This window comes from Anopheles marshallii, chromosome 2 (genome assembly GCF_943734725.1).
Source record: "Anopheles marshallii chromosome 2, idAnoMarsDA_429_01, whole genome shotgun sequence".
In the NCBI taxonomy this organism is placed as follows: Eukaryota; Metazoa; Arthropoda; class Insecta; order Diptera; family Culicidae; genus Anopheles; species Anopheles marshallii.
Genome location: NC_071326.1, coordinates 36244335 through 36260339, shown reverse-complemented (window position 1 = coordinate 36260339; position 16005 = coordinate 36244335). Strand labels below are relative to the sequence as shown.

Below are 16005 nucleotides of genomic sequence, written 5' to 3'. Positions count from 1 at the left end.
AGCTGCGACTATAACAGAATCGCCATCCACGTCAATATTTACCCGTGCGTTTTATACGCGATATCTACCCTTCCCGCTCCGTGATCCAGCAACACAGGAAGCCCGCGCAATCATTTTCCGCGTGGGAGACTACGGAAGAACCGTGCTTCTGCAAGGGCAGGAGCTTTTGCTAATCCCGGTCACGTAGATCCGTTCTTCCGGATAATTTAATTTTAATCTGATGCCAAATGGTGGGCTGCAATCGCATCACGCGCCATTCGCGCCAATACCCTTCCGACGATTCCACCTCTCGTTTGCATTCTACGGCCGTTTTATCTAGCGGCGATGGTCAGTGTTCCGGCCAGGTCCTGAGCGCTAGTACAGTAAAATGCGATGAATGGAATCCTGGTTTCCCGCCAACGAGAGCAACGCACCATGTGTTTGTGAAGCACGCTGTCCATTCTCGAGATCCGAGATTCGTCCGCAACCGTCCGACATCTCAGCCGTAGCAGCATGGCTGTTTTGTGTGGATCGCGTGTGGTGTGTATGTGTGTGTGTTATTTGTTCGATGAGATAAATTTCGGACGATATGCCCCACGGTCAAACATTCCACTCGAAGAGGAATTGTTTCTACGGTGTATATTTTTTTGGCTCTTCCTTCTGAAATTGTTTTTCTAACGACTGTTCGCTGCGTTCGAGTAATGATATCGTGGCAAGCAATCTTCCAGCCATCATGCAGGATTACACCAACAATCACGATGATTGGATGCCATTCGGTCGAAGGGCAACTCCTGTATTCTGTTCAAATGGCGCATATAAACTTAGACACAGACTGTTCGCACCATGAGAATCTGCTCTGGTGGGCGATTTTAGCGATTCTTTGGAAATAAAGATTTGACTTGACACAATTTCCGAGAAGCTTCCAATATGCTTTGCGGTTGACCCATCCCTTATCAGTTGAATCGTCATCTATAGAAGGGAATGTAATTGATACCTAAGCGTCAGTTCGACATTGGATAAAAAGACCAGCACAGGACGCCATCACCGGCATTGTAAAAGATTTGATAATTTAAGCAATTATTTTGCTCTGCTTCCGGAACACTATGCGCGTGTGTGTGTGTGTGGAGCAGACCTCCCCCGTATTGGACGCTATCAAAATCCAGCTCGTCTTCATACCGGTGAAATGATGCTGAGAGCAGGATTACATGTTTATTCCGTTCATCCCAATGGGAGGTTTATTGCTTTTACCCGACCCAAGGTCCATCCTTCACCACACCCGCCTGTGTCTTATCGCATCAAAAGGAAACCCTTCGAACTTACAAGCGAACCATACCGACGATCGACCGTACGGGATGGAAAATTCCGCAACAACACAACCCATCCATCCCGGCTGATGCGTAGGCCGTTAGTCACCAATGGTGCTGCGGTAGTGCATGCCTACCTTGCTTTTCCCACACCCTTCCCCCCCATTCTCCTTTCGTCACATTCTCTCACATGCGCTCTATTTCTCCCTTAAGCAAATGATGAACCGGAAGCACATCGCATATCGGGTACTGGCCGGCTGGTTGGATCTTTTCCAAGCGAATGGGTCCGGTGGACCGATGGTGACCGATTTATTTATCCATCTTTCCGCTCGATAGGGTTGACCGATCGATAAAGCCCGATTTCAATCATCCGCCTCCAGCCGGGTGGAAAACTTTCCGCTTGCGCTGACAGGATAGTTTTCCACCCCCCGCACTGGGAACTCCGAGCCGGATGAACGGGAATGAAGAAAGCTGTTGCACCGCAGTTCCAAGTGCGCAAGATGGGAACGGCTGGAAGAATGCTATGCAAGGACCACGGAGTGTGCAGTTGCGACGAAACAATGTTCATCCGGGACGTGTTCCCTTCAGCAGGATATAAGATTTGCTACAATGTTCGGGATTAAACTTAAGCCTTCCGTAAACCCCAGGGAGCGTGTTGTTTGGTAAACGCATCCAATTAATTTAATTAAGTATTTCTATTTCTTTATTAGTATAAAATATGGCCATAATACTATTTATTCGTACAATGTATTAAATAAATATTTTTTTGGTGCCTCCTTTCACTGTCCTTTTCCATACGATAATGTTCCAAAACTAATGTAAATTGTACCTTAAATAACACTTCAATAGATTAAAGCAATACGACCGATCCTTATGAAATATTTAAAAAACATCCAACCCTCTGATGTAGTTGATATTGTTAAAATTACGACCTGCAACTTAAGCCTTCGAAACAATTTATTCAATAGAAAATAGTTTTCAACCAACCGCTCAACCACAGACTCTGGCTATGAATGTTAATAAATCCTTGAACCCCTTGAACTGCCTACAATTGGAAGCATAATTTATGTCGAATATTTGGTGCCCGATAGCAACGCATCAATGGCAGCAAGTATTTATATCAATATTCAACAAAACAACTAAACCCCAAATCTACTCCCTTGAAGTTGGTTTCCCAACCAAATTCCCACTTCCATCGAATCACAGCAACCTCGACGCCATTCACGAGAGCACTCGATTGATTCAAATTTCCATCCTCTTCCATCCATCTCGGCCGTTACTATTCACGTCCGAATGTTCCGCGTCTCTCGGATGCGAAATTCATCCCACCCACGGCCCATCGGTGATGTAGGAATGGTGGAAGTGGCACCGACTGTCTGTAGGCGCATCACATGAATTCCGACAATCACGGCATCTCTTTTCCAAGTTTCCATTCTCCCCCGTTGCCCCCGATCCTCGCCTCATGGCGATGGTGTGCTAAAGCGTCATTGTTATCCCTCTTGGCACCCTCCACACACGCGGCGCACAGTGGCGCGCGCAACAGACCAGACCGGAACGTTCGGCAAGGAGGCAAAGTGTCCGATTTCATTCAAGTTTTCCTCTTCCGGCATGCTTACTCACACGTATGGTTTCTGTACTTCCGCTTTCGGGGGTTGTTCTAAAACTTCCTGTTCAGTCGCACTTTCCTGATTCCGCAATCTTTCATTCCCTCTCTATTCCTCCCACGCCAAATATTCGCATTCGAAGCTCCTGCGGTCGCACACAATACAATGTAGCGGAATGGCATCTACGCCATCATTGCAACTCTGCTGCCTAGACTCAGCACAAAAAAGCTGAAAATGTTTCCCCTCCATTCGGCGAGGCGAAAGCTTTCTTTGCTTCGTACACGTACCAATCCATCGAAATAAAGCCCACACACACACACCCTCAAATACACACACACACAACCACAAACAGTAGAAAAGTATGCTCCTATTCGAAATCAAAACAAAACGCACTCGGAGCGCTATTTGTACCATCGTAGCAATCGTCCTGCCACAAACACAACGAAGTGCACCTACACAACCACACACACACAAGCTGCTCGAATATTGCCGAAAGCTGGCTACTTCGTCTATCGAGCACGATTCGGTGCGCATGCGAAGAGCCAGCAACTTTCCCTCCCCCCCCCCCCCCCCCTCACTCCCTTTCACTCCCACTTTCCAGCGCCTACTACCGTCCAACTGTCATTGATTCGCCCACGCACAAGCCTGCCTAGCAAGGGGCTTACCAGCTGGCAGCGTGCGGAAACAGGGAATTTCATTCATCCAACTCGACGTCGACCGTGGTCGGTTCGTGTGCAAGCTCGGCATCGCACCGAACGTGTCGTACCGGTTTCGGTTTGCGCCGGATTGTTGATGGTTCGTTGCCAAAACGGTCGGCCAAACTAGCTGCGAACACAGCAGCCACCATCAGTTACGGCAGTGCAAGCGACCAGTTTGGATGTTTGCTCCCAGCAAGTGTCGCACGTCACAACTGCAAACGACGCAGCAAATCGCCAAAATCGGTACCGTGAATGTGCAAGTAAGCTCAAAATATCTGACCTGTTAAATGGGCGGGATGGTCAACAAGCAAGAGACCTAGCCGTCTCACCGTCTCAAACCGACATTTCAAACTCGGAAAGGACAACCGTTTCGTTAGTTGGTACAAACAAACAAGCAAAAAAACACTCAATTACCTCGTTGAGCACCCCTGGAGTCAACATCTTTGCACCGAAGCACGCACAGGATTTCCGGTCCGAAGGATAAGTGGTCGTTGAAAGACAGGTGCGTAACAGATACACTGGTCTTCCTCTTCAGATACACTGGTGTTGTGAAGGGGAGGGGGAAAAAGGAGGCCCTTGACGGAAGCATCTGCAGCCCCCCGAAAGTGAACAAACGATGCCACCAACAAGTGTGCCGGAGTGCTATTAATGGGACCTGTTCTCGATCGTACGATCGGTGCGGACGAGTGTGTCCTTGCCGTCACGGCACACAGCAACAGCACTGGGTCGTGGTGACTCCCGTGCGGCAGTTATCATGAGCGACGCTCAACAGTCGTGCCCGTGTGAATGGTTCCAGCGTTGGTGCGATAAGTGTCGATTACACGTAGTGGTGCACACTTGAAATCGAAGGCCTAGTACAGAGCCCACAAAACTGGCCTAGCCCGTACCGACGTCCGGCCGTAAGTGTCGCCTTCGAGTGGTTTTCCCTCAGATCCGGGGCAGTGTCTGGATGAGTTCGTAGTGAGAGTTCACTCTGTCGAAGTGAATCGTTCGCCGTGTGCAGTGAGCGGCTTCGGTGAGCTCGGTGCGTGCCAGATTCGATACTACCGTTGAAATTGTGTCTGTTTGTACGTGTTTTTGTGAGTGTCTGTGTTTGTGTGTGCGTGTGTGTGCACACGAGTGTGTGAGAAGCGTGTGCAAGAGTCGGTCCACTGTGTCTGTGCGTGTTTCGTGCGTGTATGTGTGCGTCCGGGCGTATGTGAGCGGGAAAACAAACATGAAACGTCTAAGTCGTCCCCGGGCATTGGTCTGTCATCTGCTGCTGGCGATCAACATTCTGACCGTTTGCTGTGGCAGTAGCAGCACGGGCACCGATGTCACCATTACTGCAGGTAATTGTCGAGTAAATGGCACTATCTTGCAGCATCGCAATGGCTATATTTGGAGCCGACTGCTCGATCGATATTATTATTTGCCCCTCATATTCCATTTCACATCATAGGAAATTGCTTTACCAAAGGAAAAACACCTCCAGTGTGCAACATTCATGGACCAATTCGCTAGCAACAATAGGAAACGTTGTCGAAGGCGTATTCCTGGCCACTACGCGACAACCGTTCGTTATCGACTCTAGCTCATTTGCGTACAGTTTTCCACACAAATGGTGTCCCACAGAATTCGGCTTCAAGGGTCGTTTAAATGGAATTGCTATTTGAATTGAAGCCATTTCATTGGAATTGGTCGCCGCAAGCAGGAACCAATTGGCTGCCAATCAGTTTGTTGCGAAATGTATCACAAACAACTAGGTGCTAACGAAATTAATTACTTCGCTGGAATATGAATCGGCCTCGTGGAGAATTACTGAGTAAAAGAAAATCCCGCCTTATTGATGAAATAATTACTATAATTCGTTTGTTTACCAAACAAATCCGTCACTTGCAAATATGCCAACACTGACGCGCCATAGTCCGGATGGGATTTGGCCCAGTTCGTATGAAACCCCGCTGACACCATTGCTAAACGAACAAGCCTTAGCTGTAAGTTTACCGTATGAAACTGTGACTCGGATGACTTTGGGACTAAAAGTTTTGCTCACATCACCACCAACGACAGGTAGACTAAGGTACCCAAAACAGAATTAACACTGTATAAGTGAGTTTGCGTTTCGCTCTCTAAAGCAATCAAGCTACTCGAAAGTTAGCTTCCCTGCACGTGTGTGGGGTTGTGCTTGTGCTTAAAACAGTTCACAAAATACACGGCCAACATACAAAAAAAGATGGCGGGGGAGGGCCAAATTAAATTTATGTTTCACATTCGCACCCGACCCTGAAAAGCATGGTGGTGCTTGCTGCTCGCCAGACAAGAGTAGTAGAACATAAGTAGCTAAAACATCACATTCCAACAGTTGTTTGAACGCAGTTTGTGCCTAGAGTTGGGAAAGGAAAGAAGAAAAAGAAAGTTTTGCATGGAAAAATGTGAGATGAGGGAAATTAAATACAAAAAAGCTCGCTTTTCTCGTCCCCTTTCTGCCGTCTGTGACCCCTACGAGTGACGAACTCGTTTTTTTTTGTTATTCTTTTTCGTGTGCTAGTCAAAGTTTTAAAAACATTGAGCCTGTTCGAGCAGCTAACACTCGAACCACGCTAAAAGCTTCGAAAGAGCCGGCTCACGATGACGATGGTGATGAAAATTGGGAGGCAAAAGTTTAACGCCTTTTCCACGCGCCGTTCGCGAACGAAGTTGTCATCCTGTCAGGCGCAGGTCGCCGTGAGCACGCGAAGAAGTGTTTTAACAATTTTTAATCAAACCCACCGTGGGCTGGGATGAGTGGCAGGAATCAAAAAGAAAACAAACAAACAAAAAATGATCAGACACGCTCCGGTGAGTATGGAAGGAAATTAATTTCTATTCATTACGCATCACATGGTGTGTGCTTTTTTCTCCCGATTAGCGAATGCATTAACGCGTGTCGCACTTGGAATGAACGATTCTAAAAGTTTTGAAATAAATTACAAACACACATACACACAGATGATTCCCGCTTCATTTTGCAATTGCGTGGGAATAGTATCGCTTGAAAAATTAATCATCCTAATTAACATTCATCGCTTCATGCCAAAGCTTTGCAACAGTCTGCAGTCTGATCTATGTTGACGCCTAGAGTAGAATTCAATGCTGGTAGATAAATAATTGGCTATTGGTATTCAGTGGAAATGCAACAGATGCATGATAAAATGATTGATTCCATTTTTCTCGTTCCGTTTTCCAACAATCTGGCAAATATGTTTCGGTAGAGGTGGAAAGCAAGGTAGCGCACAGTATGAAAATGCTTCAATATTAATGATACAGTTCAGTAGTGCAACACGTTTATTTGGTTCGTTTACTTTAATATCCGGCTGCTATAAATTCGAAACAATCATATTTTCTCCGCAAAAAGTGTATTTTGTACACCCATTGCATACATTCGGGCGGTTTTGTTGCATACTGTGTAGTACCGCAACCGATGCGATGCGTGAACAATTGCATCGAACCAAATGGTTGTTCTCCGTTCTCGGACAACAGATGTTCAACACGCTCAACCTACACCAAAAAAAAAAAGGCAAAGCTCCCACCCCACGGAAGTTAACTACTTTCGGGTGGATTGAGGTGGATAAATTATGTACCGAACCCGATCGTGAGCACACGTGTCCTGTCGTGTTTTCCGTACGGGTGAAGTAATTGTATGGCTTTCCGGCGTGCAATTAAACGTCGCATGCAGGCTAGGCTTGCGTTTTTCTCTAGCACAGGTTGAAATAAATGAGATTCATTCGTGATTTGCTTTTTTTTTTCGCTGTGGGAGGACGGGTGGAAGAGGTTGTTTGCATCAGTAATTTTCCTTTCATTTTATTTATTTTGTACCATCGGCGGGAACCGTACACCACTGGTGCCTGGCTGCAGTGGAATGAAAATAAGTTGCTTTCGGTTAAATTTATCACCCATCTGCCAGCTGTGCAACAGCCGGGCTCGGGAGACCTCGGCAGGAAGGGTACGAAACGAAGCAGGGAAAATAGAACAAGAAAAACCGGGTGGTGGAAAAAAAAGGTTAAGTGCTTTTCCACCTACGGTTTTGCGAAACCGAACCGGTCCGTGCCATCATAAATAACTAATTAATCTCCAAGCCTATTCTTTATTCACGAGAGGGCATTATGGAGAAAACGAGATTTCCTCGCACCACATGGCGGGAGTTCCCAGCCGAGTACCAAACCCCCGGGGTCACTTTGAGTCCCGAAGCACTGTGTACTATTTTTCACGACCCATTAGATGTGGGACTACTTGTTACCTTTCTTCCTTTTTTTTGTTTTGTTTTTCTACCTTCTCCCCCAAAACATGCTTAGCGAAGGGCACACCAGATGCAAAACCACTGTGCGGCAAACCGGTGTTGTGACCCGCGTACTTTTTTTTAGGAGCGCGAGATGATTACCATCCCGCCCTGGTCGAGTGGGAGCGCGAGTTTGTGTTGCTTATTTGTTGGCCCTTCCATTTTATTCCACACGCGGAATTTCATTTGTGGTGCGCGCCTGGTGGTCGTGCTATAATGAATGGTAGTGCCATTTATGCATCTACACCGCCGGCCAGGTTGGCAAGAAATGCTTAATTGAGCTTAATTACACATCCGTTGCTGAATGGGTAAGCCTGGTGCTTGCACACTGCTAAACGTCTATTTTTCCGACACACATACACACACACACACTTTGAAACGCTGGAGTTCGAGTTGGTTCGGTTACAAAAACCGCCAGCAGCTCACGTGATGGCGTGCGTTTGATGAAAGCCCGCCGGGGACTCTCACGCATCACGGACCGTGTAAAACGTTACGCTAAATTTCCTACCATCCGTCCAATATTGGACACACTTCGTCACCTTTCTGTGGCGTGTTTTCGATCCCGGCGGGGATCCAGTGCCGACACGTGCGGTACAGTAACACTTCCACTAGATATCCCTGAACTGCTTCTACGCTCACACTGCGGCATTAGTGGAAGGTCGTATACGTGCACGATTGAACCGGTGAGTCAGTGTCTTAACGAGAAGGAAAGATTTAGCCTGCGGGCGAACTGACGACGAGTGATACGCAGTAAATTAGATGTGTTCCAAAATCCTTGTTAATGCGATAAGTAGCTTTTGCCGGGATGGGGAAAAAGACATCGACCTACGAATGCGGACCAATCTTTCGGTTCGGTTTCTGGCACGTTACCTTGGTGAGGTTCTTCTGTTTTTTGCTGTTGTTGTTGCTGTTGGTATACCCCGGCTTAAGATATGTGTGTGCGTGATGAAAGACGCTTTCATGCAAGACGGGTTGGAAGTCGTGCATTGGTAATGATGAGCAAGACATGTACCAGGGCTCAGAAGCAGCGGAGAATATTCTAACCAGTCTACCAGTCTAGCCATGTTTTTCGTGATCTTTGGTATATCGATACGTCGGCAAGAACGAGCATTGATTAAAAATGGAGGGGCCATCCACGAAAGATAACAGCGTACGTAACAAAGCAACGCCACTGACATGATGATGGTTGGATGTTCAGTATAGCTCTACAACTTAGGTATCTAATTTAAATAACCTCCCGTACATGAAGCTGTATTCTGTTAATATAACCAACAACAAAATATTACACCCTCACACAAAATGAATGTTTTATTTGTTGGCGTTCTTTTTATTGTACATTCGATGTATTTACATATGTCAGATGTTTAAACTGGCAATACTGTCAAGTGCTGTCATTAGGGTTTCTTTTTCACTATCTGTCATTTCGCTTGAGTGTAAAAAACAAAATTTCATCGAACTTCGATAACTTTTGTACCGCATATTGTGGTTTATTGCGAGCAGTTTTGCTAATATTTTTTTGTTCATAAAATCATCGAGTGTTAGTGAAATTCTATGAAAAACACGCTATAGTTGATCCAACCTGCCGACGTTTGAAAAGTGGCGATTTTGGTTTGGTGAAGGTGAAGGTGGCGAGGTGAAGAATATTTCGGACACGAAACATTAACTAGCCATGGGAATAGGCAATGCTTGATTGAGATCTTGCACAACTACACGAGAAGCACGAGCCAAACCCTTTTTGTTGCCTTCTGAGCAACTGCCACGACGACACTGGTAATGAAAAAATAACTTATGACGATAATCGAAAGCTTTCTACATCCTGCTCATGGCTAATCTTCGATAGCTAAGCAGAAACCCGAAGATCTCGTGTAATATTTGGTGGGATCAACTGGCGGTGGTGTAATATAAGCTGCTAAAACAATATTAAGTTTAGCGATAGTCAATCGACGACTGTTGCTTTTGGGCTGAATTTTGTGAGAAAAACGGCAAGGCAATGCGTGACAAACCTAAATGACTACATTGAAATGTTCGTTCAAACGTTGCAGGACCTGTAAAAATGCAAAAACAAGGTAGTAGTCAAATTAGCATCCCTGAATAAATACTAATTTGTTTACACAAACTTCTTAATTGCAATTAAAACTTAAAAGTTTTATAAAAAATGCTGTTAATTAAATTGTTCTTTTAATGTAAAACATATTGTTCAGGCGTTCAGGACCCCTGGGAGGCGAAAACTTGCCAATGGTAGAGCGAAAGATGTCACGAGTCGGGGATCGAAGGAGGACCACTATGCGAGAGAAATATATTCGCCTGTAGGAGAAGGAAAGGGGGCTTTTTTGTAGAAGAACTCTAGTAGTGCGGTCAGCGGACCAAATTTTGAACTTTCGTTAAACTTCATTATTTTCTTCCTGGATTCTATAACGTAAAATAAAGTATTTGTGAAATGGTCCTCAAAAAATGAAGTAGAAGTGTAGCAAAGTTTACGCTGAATCTGCGTCCGAACACATATCCTAAGGCCAAAGGCTGCAAAAGATTGGAACAACACATGTGTTGTACGTTTTTCCATATGTGCATAGGAAGAAATCTACCAGAAGTTGTCGTTCCATTGCTACATGCTTTGCTGGTAGCAAAGCCATTCACCGTACCATATTTCATAAACCAAGCTCAAATGGAAAAAGGCTTTCAACCAAGACACTTATCAATTAGAAAGCACATGGATGGGTAACAATCAACAACTAATCATCTGGAATGGAGCTCTTCCCATTCCCATAATGCCATTGAGTCTTGTCTTGTTTCATTCCCTAGTGCAACGGTTCTTATTAAAGAAATTACTCATATTTACCATTGCTGCAACTGTAGACCCCGAATAATGGCACCGGAAGCGATGTTTGATTGCTCAATTCCCAGAACAATCCCAGACAGATGTACCTGAACCCATGTTTACTCGAAGTATACCACCATTACCACCAACGGAAACGTACCTTACACGTTTGACACGAAAGGGTCACAATGGGCGGGAGCTTATCCAAACCGTTCTAGTAGCTGCACATCCCGTAATTCGATCCCGTATTTCCCGGCTTGAGTGGTGGTTGACAACAGTAGTGCCTTCCAAGAATTGCCTCCTTCACGGTCGTCCAGATTGAGCTGCAAATTGGTGGTAGAAAATAAATAAAATGAAATCTCAACGTGCGCTTGCGGTGGATGGCAAACGAAGCTAAATCCGTTGTCATCTGATCTTGCCGAACCGAACGCCATCGCGACGGTTAGGTAACCTTTTTATCACTCCGGCTTCAGCTGCGCCACCATGCATGCAGGAACGCATCGGCACCGGGCTTAGGCGAAGGACAAAGCGCGTCAAGCGCGAATGACAGCGCACGACCTCGACCAAACCTTCACAGTTTTGTCTGTTGCCGATTCGTCGTCGTCATAAATAATTCAACGCCGAAGCAGTGAGCTTGTTTCTAGAACCACAATCCGTTGCTTTTTGCTGCTGGCGCGTATCGGTTGAACAGCGAGGCATTCTTTGCGCTCCGCCATTGACTTTCACTCCGGAACGGAAGGTTTATTCCATTCCGCGCTGTGAAACGACGCGTTTATTCCAGTTGGTCGAGATTGTGTTTGTGTGCGTATGACCGATTGTACCCACTCTCTTCTTTTGCATCAAATCAAACGGTAATAGTGTTTTCTTCTACTTTTATGGTAAAGTGATTGCTGTATGATTGCCGCTTATTGCCATCCTTTAGATCCGGTAGTTCGCCGCACTGTGGTAGCCGAACCCTTCGCGTTCAGAACGCTTCGGAAAAGTAAGGGAAAAGACCGAAAGACCGTAACCTTGCCATGGTGAACACAAAAAAAAAGGAAGCTTGAAACAAACACAGCATTTATTGCTATATTATCGATTGCAGCACCACCATCACCATCAACACGGGTCGCCCAACGACTTTGAACGCCCGGCTAACCGACGCCTGTAAGTTAGGCAACCCGCCAGTCAGTCACGTTTTGTGCCCCAATATGGGTGCCCCGGGTTTGAAGTGGATCGGGGCTCAGAGGTCGGAGGGAGAGAATGAAAAAAAAAGGCGGCAGGCTTTTCGATTTATGATGAAAAGAACGACTCAAGGGTCTGAAGGCTGAGAAAGTTCAATTATGCAGAGACCTCCCCACCGGGGCCGATGGTTGGGTCAGTCCCGTAACGCCCCAATAAGCCAATTCCCGAAGATCCCCGACCCTTTATGCCTTTCCTGGTTTTAGCAGGGGGGTTCAGTTATGGTTTGACCGCCGATTTAGGTCACTCCCACCCGGACCCCGGTTTGGAATGGAGTGGATGTAGATTGCACCGCCGTCAGTCTTTCGCCTTGTTGTCTATTCTATCCGCATAAACGGGACGGGAAACCCTTCATAAATCGCAAACCGAGTGGCCTTCACGCACGAGTAAATGTCAGGAATGGCTAATCTATAGTTATGGTGTATAAGGGGTTTTCGGTTGTGCACATTATAGCACATCCCTTGCCGACGTTCCTCTGTCCATCTGATCGCTCTGGCCATCGGGCAAAAGCGGGATTTGATTTGATATTTTGTCTGTTTTTTTGTTTTGTTCACCGCTAAATCTAACCTCTAGACGTGACGAGTGCACGGACAGGGTACCCCGCGTTATAGGGTCCAGGTGATGAAGAAACCATTTCGCTTGTCGCTTGTCCGCATAAATCAATGTCGAACCGAAAGCAGACATTAAATTTCGTACCCAATTCATTGCGCTCTAAACGATGCGTCCGCACGCACACGCTCTAGCAGTGAACCTTCCACAACGATCACGTGCCTTGGTTGGGTTTGTTTCTTTTTTTGTTTGTTTGTGTATGTGTTCCAAACCATTCTGTCGCACTCAACGATCCGCAACCCACCCGTTGCTATTGCGTTCCAGCCGTCGCAAAAATCAAACTCAACCATAAATGCAACTTCCCCCGCAGGGTGGGCGGAATAACTTTTCATAAAACATGAAAATTATGATATTTCGGGGTTGAGCGAGTGGTCCCCTGCCGACCGCCAGTGCAGCGACTTCTTGCCGGCACTCTGGTGCCGCCGCGAACGGATAAGCTCATAAATTCATAAACTTGTGCTCTTCAGCCGTAGCTTAGAGTGCTGGTGTTTTGGATTCCCGTCGCAGCTTCTCGGGATTGCCACTGGGTGGGAAAATGGTTTCACCGCGCAAACACTGTACCCCGATTTGAAGCAAAGCACGGAACGGATTTTACGGATTGCTAAAGGAGTTGAATTGTTCCATGGTTCCCTGCTTCCTTGCTAAAACCCTAATACCCGTTTCTATCCTTGGAAAACCATTTTTCCCATGGAAGATGGATGAGCTTTTTTGTTTCCCTTGTTCTTTCTACCCTCTCTTTCTCTCTCTCTCTCTCTCTCTCTTTCTCTCTCTCTCTCTTTCTCTTTCGCTTCCCAACCACATGACTATAAAATGATAAATATTATACCCCACGAAAAGCAGTCACTGTCCCGTCACGGAACAGAGTGTGAAAATGGCGGATGGTAGAACTTGTTCTTGATCGTCCCCCATACCACCCGCTCGGCAACGCTCGTAAAACATAAACACGCACCGGTGCGGTGGGAAAGCAAATTAAAAATAAATTAATTTCAATCATCGCAATGCGAATATTGCTTTGCCGTGCTCGCCAACCGCATGGGCCACAAGCGAATGATGTTGCGCATCCGTCCGTGGGGGAAAGATTGACGACCGGAAATTGTGGTGAATCACCGCCACACTGCGCTTCCCTGGCAACATGTTTTCTTTCGCTTGTTTATTTGGTTTTTCATGTTCTTCCCCCGGCCAAATGGCTGGGAAAATGGCAGCTTGCGTGTCTGCAATTAGGAACAATTGGAGAAAAAGGATTAGAGCGTCCGCGGTACAATATCGGATGGTTTTGCGTTTTTATTTCTTATTTGTGTGCTCTGTGTGTGGCGGAATTTCCAGCACAGCATACGGTGCGATGGTCAGCTGCAGAAAGAAGTGCTAAATAATGGATTTCGTAGCGTCCTACGCTTCCCTAATGGGCACGGATGGGGATTCAATTAGGTGTGTTCCAGCCCCAGCTGGGAACCGCCGGAACCGCGCACTGCCACTATTCGCACAATGACACAGCGCTCGGAAGGACGCATCAATCATTTGTGTGTGTTTTTGTTTCTCGCGTTCTGGAGCACGGATCCGAAGGGAACCGTGAAGCGGGTATCATTTTGTACTTTTCATCTCAATTAAATTGTCCTCCAGTATAAAGGGTATGTACGACCCGTGGTGAAAATCTAATTTTCAATTGTGAATTGTGAACAGAATGTGTTTATTTATGAGTATCGATAAATCATATGTATTCCGTCATTAACCAAACGAACCGCGGCACTCATGTTGGCGTGAAACACCAGGCGTCTCCATTCGTGGAGTTAAAGCGTTGTTTGTTTATTTATTGGTCCATTTAGCATGCCATGATTAATTTTCTTGTGATTTTCCTTCAACCGTTTGCGCTTTTGGTAAATGTTAGCGGCAAATAACACACTGAGTTGAACACTAGTTGAAAATACGACATCCGCAACGCTGTACACGAAATGAATGCTTGTAGCGATTAAAAAGAGTTCTGATTATTAAATTTAAAAAATCTAACAGTACAAGATATGTTTGATTTTTGAAAACTGTTTATCCGACGATGAATTTGGAAAACACATTTGCATCCATTGTTTCTTGACCTAAGAAAATAGAGCTTTGACATAGATACGAGACATGGACTTTGTCCCAAATTGACGAAAGCCTCGAGAGGTCGAGAGGAAGATTTTTGGCCCGGTATTTGTGCAAGGAAAATGGAGCAACCGCTATAATGACGAACTCCGTGGTCTGTATGATGAACTCACTACAGTGGATTAGATTCGTCCAGCTCCGGTGGGTTGGTCATGTCATGAGAATGACACTCGACGAATGCCCGATGCATTGCTCGCGCAGGTCGTCTACTTTTAATACTAGGAGGCGTGCTAGGCTTAAATTGAGATGGAGCAATGGAATTGAATCGTTGGTGGAATTCGTCTTCAGAATGAAGAGATTAATAATTCATTTTAAAAAATGATACATTTCAACGAGACAAAGAACTAAAATGAGCGGTCATAAATGAAGAATGAGGTGTTTATCCGATTTCAATTCAATCTTTATACACATGTTTTGAAGCGCTTTTACCCATTTAAAAATTCATTTTACCATATGTACATCTTGCTACAGGTAATAAGCTTCAATGAATAATGAATCATTTCGGCACACGATTTATAGCAAATGGTGTTTTTCTCGGAAGGGTGTGCAAATCTTGCTGTCGGCATTTGTTAGCTCTGTGAATACAATGTTAACAACAATATGTTCATATTTGGAAGAAATTAATCTACTTCGAAACAACGTTTGTTCATCATACTTCCCCGAATGTAGCACTTATATTTCATTTCCAAGGTAAGCGTCCTCACCACTGGCCGTAGTATTTAATCAGCGCAGTTGTTTATTTAATTAACCCACCATACGCTGGAATATAATGCATGTGTTTGCAAAAGTTAACGAAGCCAACTGCAAGAACCTACATACAGCAAGGTGAAAGGTGATTCATTTTCTTCTGGGAAACGATCAACAAAAGCAGAACGGTTGATGCGATTTACTTCTCAAAAATCTGTTTGGTACGTTGAGGTAAAGCTGCTCGATTGTGCAACGAATAAATAGAAGTAGGGTTTGATAACTTTTTACAAAGTATGCATAACAATCTACTAGGTCATGGTCATAAAAGCTATGCAAGCTGCCACTAGAAATGTTCGATTTGGCATATGAAGTAATAACGATAGTTCTTAAGATTCACAACTTGGACAAGAGCTTATGTTTTAATAACTATTACATCTCGAAAAATGAAATATGTATGCGACTTTACAAAATAACAATCCGAAGCTGCCATCCCATTTCGTGAATATTATTTTACTTCACGTTTCCTTGTTCAGTTGCATATACTTTCGGTTTTTTGTGCTAATCCATGCTAATCCTAAGCAGATTTTCTCTACCATACGACCCGGCATACAGTTAATGGCAAGTTTTCGTCGCCGGAAATCGCCATGAAAGCAGACAG

General features: G+C 45.3%; 1 protein-coding gene across 1 annotated transcript in view; it reads left to right on the top strand.

The window, feature by feature from the left end:
* The first annotated feature begins 4801 nt into the window (after nt 1-4801).
* The window catches only part of LOC128708744 (uncharacterized), a 47240-nt gene continuing 36036 nt past the window's right edge, over nt 4802-16005 (top strand). Inside the window, exon 1 of the mRNA XM_053803725.1 lies at nt 4802-4916. Within this exon, the coding sequence (XP_053659700.1) occupies nt 4802-4916 (115 nt within the window). The remainder of the gene's footprint in view (nt 4917-16005) is intronic.